This window comes from Populus alba, chromosome 19, assembly GCF_005239225.2.
Source record: "Populus alba chromosome 19, ASM523922v2, whole genome shotgun sequence".
In the NCBI taxonomy this organism is placed as follows: Eukaryota; Viridiplantae; Streptophyta; class Magnoliopsida; order Malpighiales; family Salicaceae; genus Populus; species Populus alba.
This window is the reverse complement of record NC_133302.1, coordinates 5,790,013-5,799,265: the sequence shown is the minus strand read 5'-3', so window position 1 is coordinate 5,799,265 and position 9,253 is coordinate 5,790,013. Positions and strand designations below refer to the sequence as shown.

The window sequence follows — 9,253 nt, the reverse complement described above, 5'->3', positions numbered from 1 at the left end:
ATAATTAATAAGAACATCCTTGTTTTAAAGGACTATTTTCATCCTTCATATAAAAAATAATTATGTTTTGCACATGATTTTTGACAAAAATGATTGAAAGAATGATATATTATTGATTATGAGAAAATTTAAGGTTACAATCAATTAGTGTTCTTACAATGGAAGGACACTCAATTAGTGTTCTTACAACGGAAGGATTACCATTTGTCAAACCCTACAAAAGGACGAAGGACATCTTTTGCATTAGGATGCTCCCACTCCACTACTGTCTCCCACCATTGTTCTGGATATGCTCAGATTTTTTTAAGAGAAGGGGAAGGGGATCCTCTTCAGCTTCCCACAATGCCTTACACTAATATCTTTAAGAGAATTGCAAATCAGTTTTGCACTGCAAATGCTTTTCAGTTCTGGTAAACACAACAATTCCAGAGTTCTTAACTTTGGGAGTATTAATTCCGTGATGGGATTGGAGGTGTTGCTCTCTTCATCTGTTGTTCCTATTATCTCCTCCATTTTCTCACAGTTAATAACACTAATCACTTCCAGGTTTACAAGGTTTGGTAGTAGCACAAGCGGGAACAACTTCTTCATATTGTTACATCCACCACAATAAAACCGTTCAAGACCAGAAAACATACCATTATATGATGGCATTGGTGGTGGAGCAGAGCAGAACCAAGAAGATGAAACCAAGCTCTCCATGCTATCGCAATCCTTAATGTCGATGAGCTCTAGTTCAGGTGCATTCTCTAATGACAGAACATCACATAAACTTCTTGCATCGATGCTTTCACAAACCAGTCCTTGAATGCCATCTAAGAACATGACTTGAAAATCTCCATCTCCGCTGATACTCAAATTACCCAACCCAATTGTTTTACTTGGATAATAATCAATGTCTTCCCAAAAATCACCATCCACCATTCCTACTGAAATTTTGCATGTGCTTAATGATTGGATCCCATCCCGAGATCTGAGATACTCCACGAAGTCAGGGAGACCTTCGAAATGGCATTCCAAAGTTTCCAAATTTCTCAAGGATACTACTTCGTTTCCTTTAACTGTTATCCCACTAGGAAATTCTTCTAATACAAAGACTTGCAGGTTAGAGAGTTTTGATAATATCCCACTAGGAAACTCCTTTTCACCACATCCATTCATTCTAAGATACCTTAGTTTGGATAGACATTCCATTCCTTCTGGCATCTTTTCAAGATTAGTCAAAGAGAGATCCAACCTCTTCAATTCCCTGAGCTTTTTTAATGATGGAACATGTCTTAATTTATCACAACAGTTGATCAATAATGCAGTGAGACTCACCAAATCAGAGACAGAGTCTGGCAAATTTTCAATACTTGTGCAAGACAGATCGAGGACCTTGAGCCCATGCAATTGCTTGAAAAATGAATCTGCAATAAATCCCAACCCTTCATTATGACATAGAAATAGAGAGGATAGATTTGGACACATTGGTGAATGGCTGGAAGGAATTTCTTCGATCTTGTTTTCCATTAGTGAGACTCTTGTGAGATTCTCTGTCCACTCCTCAGCATCTGGCAACACTTTTAATTGTGCACGAGCTTTAACCATGACTTGAGAGTTCTCTAGCAGTATTTGGATAGCCATGTCCCTAATCAAGTCATGTATCTTGACAAATCCACCACGACCATAGTTGAATTTATAACCTTCCAATAGACAGACATATTCGAGTTTATTAAGCATCGTGTGGCCCTTGTCAAATGAATCTTTCCAGCTCCTCATTCCTTCAATTATTCCCTCATCGATCAAATAACCTATCAACGTATCCCTTTCAATGTGACCATCTTCAGGAAATAATGCACAGTACAAGAGACATTGTTGTAGTGCTAAATCACCTAACCGATCATAACTAAACCTCAATAACCTGAATACTTTATCATCTATGTCCCTAAATTCTGATTCTCTCAATTTCTTCAATGTATTTCTCCACTCATGTAGATCATCCACTCCCCTCAAGCTTCTTGCCACTGTAATAATTCCCAACGGCAAACCAGCACATTCCCTAGCAATAGCTTTTGCAATTCGTTCCACTTCTGGTAAAAGTGCTATGTCACGTCCAAGTTTCTCCATGAACAAAATCCAAGCTTCTTTCTCAGAAAGTGGCTTCACTTTGATTCTGTGGTGGCAAGCCATCTGATGACAAACCATTTCTGATCGAGTTGTCATAATCAGCTTGCATCCTTCCAACTTCTCAGGAATTCCAACTTCGTGTAGCTCAAAATGGTTCCACAAATCATCTAAAATGAGAATCCATTTTTGTTTCTTCCTTAGTTCTTCTGACAACTTGGCAGCTCTATGCAGTTCATCATTTTTTCTTGAAAGATCTAGATCAAGATGTTCAGCAATAAGATTTTGCAATCTATTAATGCTAAAATCTTCAGACACAGTCACCCACCAAACATGATCACAAATATCTGGTCTTTGTAGAAGCTCATTATAGATATGTCGTAGTATTGTGGATTTACCAACTCCCCCCATCCCATAAATACCAATGGTTGAGACTTTCCCATCCATTAACAAAGACCATATCACCTTCGTATTCTCTTTGAATGCTTGACCCTGTGGCTTTGTAGAGCTAGTAGGTAATGGAACTCCTCCAGCACCAACCTGCACTGATCTTCGACTATTCTCGACATCCTCCTCCACTGGTTCTGTCCTCGGTCTGCTCTCGAGTGCCCCTTCGAAAACTCCATCTTCTTGTGCTCTCATTCCAGTCATGCTTACTACGTCGTTTCCTGCTATTGCATGAGAAGAAATCCTCTCTTCCCCTACCCCGGGTTCTTGTGACTGAATTCTCTCTTCTCCGGGACCTTGTTCCATGCCCTGAACTCCCACTTGTATCCTTCCAGCAGCCCCTGCCAAATTGCCAAGTACTGGATTGCTTTCTTCCAACGCTCGATCCACTGGTTCTGTCCTCAGTCTGCTCTCGAGTGCCCCTTCGGAAACTCTATCTTCTTGTGCTCTCATTCCGTTCATGCTTACTTCTTTGTTTCCTGCTATTGCATGAGAAGAAATCCTCTCTTCCCCTACCTCGGGTTCTACAACCTGAAGTTCTCTTTGTACCCTTCCAATACCTCCTACCAAGTTAATCTCAATGTTTTGTTCTTGTGGACAAGTTGAAATTCCACAATCATTAACAGTGACTGAACTTGCTGTGATTTTTTGTCTTTTGTTAGCAGCTTGAAAGGCTGCTTCTTGAACTTCTTTAGTCACCCCACGACAAATGGCAACACCGTGCCCTGTCTCTCCTGATAAATGCCATTTGATCCTTGAAATGGAAGTTTTAATGGTATATGTATGTGGACAAAACATACACTTCATGCTACCATTTCGACCTATAGAAGAAAAAAAAAAGAGTCAAATATAGAATAAAAATCGGTCAAAATATGGAATAAAAATTAACGGATCAAGTTACCCTTATTTTGCTATTAAAATTGATAGTTAGTTTATAGCACAATCAAAGGGGAAAAAAAGACGATGATAATTCAGTTAGACTTCTTACTTTTTGAGTATTTAAACCCCTATTTTGTCTTCGCAGGGAAGTGCCAAGGCCAGGATTAGAGGCATTTGGCATAGCAGTTTGATTTTGCAATCCTCGGACTTGGAGGGTATCCATCTGTGACCTGTATAAAAATGAAGTGATCATATTATAAAACCATTCCATAATTGGTAGTCTCTCTTAAGCAATAAAAATCAATGATGTATCTAATTATAAAAAAGGTATTAATACTGTGTTAAAACACAGCAGCTAGAAGTCAATCATTACCCAAGCACGAAGTTCTCTTGTTGCATATTGTCTATGTTAGGAATTACAGCAACTTGATGTACTTGTCCTTCATTAGAAAAAGTTTGAATCCTGAATCCAAAATCATTCGTAAACAAACTTATGATTATCTTGCTGGGTTCATGTTCAAGCTATAATGTTACTTTCCTGATTGAAAAACTAATTTTTTTTTACAGAAAATACTAAAAATGAAAAATTGGATACCAGGGAGGAGGAAAAGAAGGTCCAGGTTGATTGAAGCCACCATGTTGTGATGTGGTTGCGTTCGGTGTCATATAGCCATGTCCCGGCTGAGGTTGATGAATAAAGGAATTATGATGCCTTGATGGAGTTTGAGGCCAATTTGGTTCATTTTGGTTGATCCATGATGACGATGTTCCATCCAAACCTCCCATTGCTGTCTGTTTGTTTAACAATAAACAATTAGAAGATGCTCGAGATAAATCGATACACTAAACATAAAACTTTTTGTATAATATGAACACTTGCTAATTCAATGGACATTGTAGCAAATTGGAGTACTCACCATTGTTTCAGGAAATGAAGTTGGAAAAGGAGTTGTTTGTTGAATGCCATCGTTGATAACATTGTTCTGTCCACCTTGATCACTGCATGATATATGTTAAAATAATTAAGATCAAACACAAATAAGAGACTAGAATTCTGAATAATCTGTATATTATAAATGTTTAGTCTTAATCTAAATACAGATAAGATATATATAAATTAAACTAAAAATATTATTTTACTCTTAATAAATAAATAAGACTACATTAATTTTATTTAACAATATGGAGCTTTGGTAGACTGGAACCTCCGGTTGCAGCGTGCATCCATGGACAGTGACATTATTAGTTTTTGTCAATAATAGGATAAACTGAAGTAACTAAATTGCAAGCAATCATCTTCTGATAAAATATGCTTAAGAATGACGTACGAGTGAAGTAGTGATTGAAGATCGAAAAGATCATCATCCATAGAAGATGGTTGGAACCCTTCCATCTGACCACAAGTACAAGATGATTAGCACATACTGAGGTGAAAAAAGAACAGAAAGCACATAGCAAAGAAATATATATATATATATATATATATATATATATATATATATATATATATATATATATATATATTAGTGGATTACTGGGTAAACACGTTACGTAAGTCAAAATAAAAGAAAAACAAATAAATGGTGAAAAGCATATTTTAATGGCATTCCCATTAATTGGAAAAGAAAAGGAGTTAAAAAACACTACTTTACCTACCCAATTATGAAGCTTAGAAGAAGATGGCTAGAAAATGTAAACACATGAATATGAGAAACAATAATATACTTTGCTTTTTAAAATATTTTTTATTTAAAATAATTAAAATAATATTTTTTTATTTTTTAAAATTTATTTTTAATAAAAAAATAATAATTTAAAAGGAAAATAATTCAAAGTTTTTGAAAAGCATGTGCTCTAACAATAACAGATTAAATATGTGATTAATAGCATGTGATTAAAGGTTTTCAGTCGATGCCATTACATGCAGTCAAAGACTCCATCCTTACTTTTAATAAACAAAAACCTACACTCAATAATATGTCCTAGTTTTTTTTAGGGGATTAATTTTTTTAAAATATAAAAATAAAATGTTAAGAGTGAAGAAAGTTTGTTGGCGATATTATTAAACATGGTCAGGGGAGTTAATATTAAAATCTTCTAACCTAACTTTTTATTTAATTTAAATTTTTAATTAAATTATATGAGAATTAACTCAATTTAAATCGATCAATATCCAACAACTTAGAAAACTAGTAAAAAATGGCTTAGCTTTTAAAAAGACTTCTAGACAACAATTTGTTTTTTAAAAAATATTGAAACAATGACAGATTTGATCGATCCCGGTCCCTCGCGACCTGGGTCATGGATTCTTTTGGGTGTAATAATTTTTTATAAGCTTTTTTTATTTAATTATATGATAAAAATAAATGCTCATAAAATTGAGTATCATCATCCCTAAAATAAATATTTATTTAAGATTTTGATAACCTTATAGAAAGCAAACAAAAATAAATCATTTAGTCTATTTCCAAACTAATCTAATATTGAAGGACAAAATTAAAAAAAATCAATTAAAAAAATTAAAAGACCAAAAACAAAAAAAAACATATTCGATCAATGGGTAAACCTGTCAAACTTGTGAATCAGGTAACTTGGGCTAGCACATCAAACCCATGAACAAGGTTATGGACTTAACTAGGATTATAAGTTTTAAAAAAATTATTTTTATTTAATAATATGATAACAAAAATAGATAATTGTAAAATTAAACATCAACCCAATATATATATATATATATATATATATATATATATATATATATATATGCATGCATGCTAATTAGGCCCAAATATGAAATAGACAAAAAAAAACAAATTTAAAAAAAATAATAAAAACAAAGGAAAGGAAAGGAAAAAAAATAGAAAAGGCAAAACACTATCTATTAGTATTGTAATCCATAATGAAATTAATGTGAGTGAATAGTGATTTTCTTACGCCTTTTAGTTTTTCTTTTAATTAGTAAACAAAAAAATATCCCACCAAACCTGAAAACTAGTATAATTTGAGTTATTTTAACAAACCAGTAAATCACGTTAATCTTATAAAAAATTAAATTAAAAATTAATAAATTAAAGCTGAATTATTAACCAGCCTATAATAAAATAAACAAAAACAAATTTTTTTTTTTAAAGAAAAAGGCGAAACACCTTGAATTACGTACTATTGTAATTTACAATGAGATGTGGAAGAGAATGTTACAGCCGCTAGCTCCCTTAAATAATACTATGTATTAGAAAAGTCAGCTCAATAATAATTAATTAATGTATTGTTTGATAGGAAGGAAGTTGCTAGGAAGATATTCTTTTACAAGATATAGAAAGTTAACGTGTGGACCGGCCCCAATGTTGACACTTCGAAGAAGCTGCCAAGAAAATGTAAACACATGCAATTTTCTAAAAAGAGTACTATATTTATGCATGCTGTAATTTTTAAAAAAAATATATTTTTTATTTGGAAATATATTAAAATAATTTTTTTTTATTTTTTATATCATAATATCAAAATAATTTAAAAATATTAAAAATTTATTTTAAAAAAAACACATTATAACTGTAAAGATAAACCAGAGTTCTGACAATGCTAGATTAAGTGTGCAAATAAGAGTGAGGCTCCAAATCTAATTACGTAGCAATTACTAATTGGGATAAAAAGAAATTAAAAGACAAATTAAAGGTTTTGAGTCAACGCCATTACCAATATTCGCTTGCAGGAGTGTATGGTAGTTCTTATGCTTCTGCCTTTGAGTGTGTATATTAGAGCAGAGTGATTTTACTTAACCATGAAATTTTTGTGAGACAAATTATAGTGAATGTTTTTCTATTTTACCAATATACCCGAGGTGTTTATAACAGAGTGATGCCACATGCTGAGGTGGATATTAGCAACAGGGGAAAGCATACAAAAGTAACAAAAAAAAAACAACCTTTAGAAACACGCGTCTTTGGATTAACCAATTCTTTTAGTTTATTTTTTATGTTGTTCATAAAGACAGAAAAAACTTTAAAATACAAATTAAAAAATCTTGAGGAATTGATTAACCAATCCTTTTAGTTTTTTTTTTTTTTTAATGAAGACAGAAAAAAACTTAAAAACACACATTTGGTATTTTAATTATTCTTATTTCATTTAATAACTCAATTGGAAGTTCAATTCCCATAATTTCCGCTTTTGAAAAATCATTCATCATTTTTAAATAACACAAATGATTATTAAAAAAATTCAACGATAACAATATACTCGAGAGCAATATTACAGTAAAAAAATCAAATCAATACAGATAAATAAATGATTCAAAATCAAAACCATAATAACTAACACAATATAAAAATACTAAAAAAACTAGAAACTAGCCCAACAAATCATATCAAGAGAAGCAAAAGCCAGAAACAAGCTACCTCGATTCTTGCTCCACCAGGGTAAGAAATGCAGCATGCCCACTTGGAATTATACAGCGTCCAAATTCCATGGCAAATAATTGGTTGGAATTGTTTTCTGAGGGGTCATTTCAAAATCTGAAAATAAAAACAGAAAATAGATCCAGCAAATGATTCCAAATATCTTCTAAAAAGAACAATGAAATATGTTTTTTTATTTACCGTAAGGAAAGATAATAATGAATTTTTTTCAAAATTTTTAAAAAACACATTATGACTGTAAAGATAAACCAGTCAATATTCTCAAGGTAGCAATTACTAATTGGGATAAAAAGAAATTAAAAGACAAATTAAAGGTTTTGAGTCAACGCCATTACCAATATTCTCAAGGTAAAAAAAAAAAAAGTATAAATATTGCTAGGAAGTTAACGTGTGGACCACCCCAATTATGAAGCTTGGAAGAAGATGCCTAGAAAATGTAAACACATGAATATTGGAAATAATAACATACTTTCCTTTTTAAAATGTTTTTTATTTAAAATAATAATTTTCTATTTTTTAAATTTTATTTTTTCTTATCTAACAATATAATAATAAAAATAGGTAATCATAAAACTAAACATGAGTCTAATATTAATATATATATATTTTTAAATATATATTTTTTTAAACTGTAATAACCACGTAGAAAGAAAAATGAAATCATTCATGCTTTTTCCTTATTATAAAGTTCAAGTGAAGTAGGTGTTTGATTGCAGGAAAGTGAATTCCTGGAATTCACTTTCCTGCTTTTCCTGTGTTTGGCAGCAACAAAGGAAAGTGGTCAAAGGAAAGTGGTTTCCGGTCAACTTAAAATTAATAACATTGAGAAAGGAAAGTGTTTTCCTTCCGTTAAATAAAGGAAAACACTTTCCGACAGTGGCCAGAGGTGAAAAGCAACTGTTCATGTTAATTGCACTGTTCAATGAATAGTGCAATTAACATGAACAGTGTATTACGTATACTGTTCATTGAAAAATAGTGAACGATGCAGTTTTCTTGCACTGTTTACTTGCATGTGGGATTTTTTTTTTTTGCAGTGTGCTATTTTTTTAATATTTAAAAAAAATAGTTTAGAGTGAATTTTATACCTTAATATTTTATCCAATTTTATTACATGCTAAAAATATTATTAAAACTATAGGTTTTGTCAGATGTATTTCGTACGTAATGGAATTATAAATAGTTTCATGGAATAGTAAAAAAAATTTCACAAGCTTATTTCTCTATAATATGATATGATATATATAGTTATATTTTATAAAATAATCTATGTATGAATATAGAATATAATAAAAAAAAAATCATCATTATACATTTTAGATTTCATTTTTTTTATTGTAAGTGATTAAATATTTTATATATATATATATTAGATAAATTTGAAAAAAAAATTAATTCATTAATAA

At 31.5% G+C, this 9,253-nt stretch overlaps 2 protein-coding genes and 1 long non-coding RNA gene across 3 annotated transcripts in view; all 3 read right to left on the bottom strand.

The window, feature by feature from the left end:
- Window positions 1-9,253, bottom strand: part of LOC118048642 (probable disease resistance protein At4g27220) — a 99,354-nt gene that overhangs the window by 53,384 nt on the left and 36,717 nt on the right. The gene's annotated exons all lie outside the window — the stretch shown is intronic.
- LOC140955119 (uncharacterized) overlaps window positions 1-9,253 on the bottom strand; it is a 71,429-nt gene that overhangs the window by 43,602 nt on the left and 18,574 nt on the right. The window lies entirely within an intron of this gene.
- LOC118048634 (probable disease resistance protein At4g27220) lies at window positions 304-4,825 on the bottom strand. The gene is made up of 6 exons (XM_035058404.2): window positions 4,761-4,825; window positions 4,350-4,431; window positions 4,028-4,224; window positions 3,806-3,895; window positions 3,559-3,662; window positions 304-3,374 (listed from the first exon to the last, which is right to left on the bottom strand). Exons 1-6 carry the CDS (start codon window positions 4,823-4,825, stop codon window positions 304-306), a joined length of 3,609 nt encoding a protein of 1,202 aa, XP_034914295.2.

Excerpts from the sequence above, each read along its gene's own strand:
- LOC118048634 (XM_035058404.2), bottom strand. The coding sequence starts at position 4,825 with ATGGAAGGGTTCCAACCATCTTCTATGGATGATGATCTTTTCGATCTT. Across the intron at positions 3,896-4,027 it reads CCTTCTTTTCCTCCTCCCTG|GATTCAAACTTTTTCTAATG; the intron begins GTATCCAATTTT and ends TTTTGGATTCAG. Across the intron at positions 3,663-3,805 it reads CAAGAGAACTTCGTGCTTGG|GTCACAGATGGATACCCTCC; the intron begins GTAATGATTGAC and ends ATTTTTATACAG.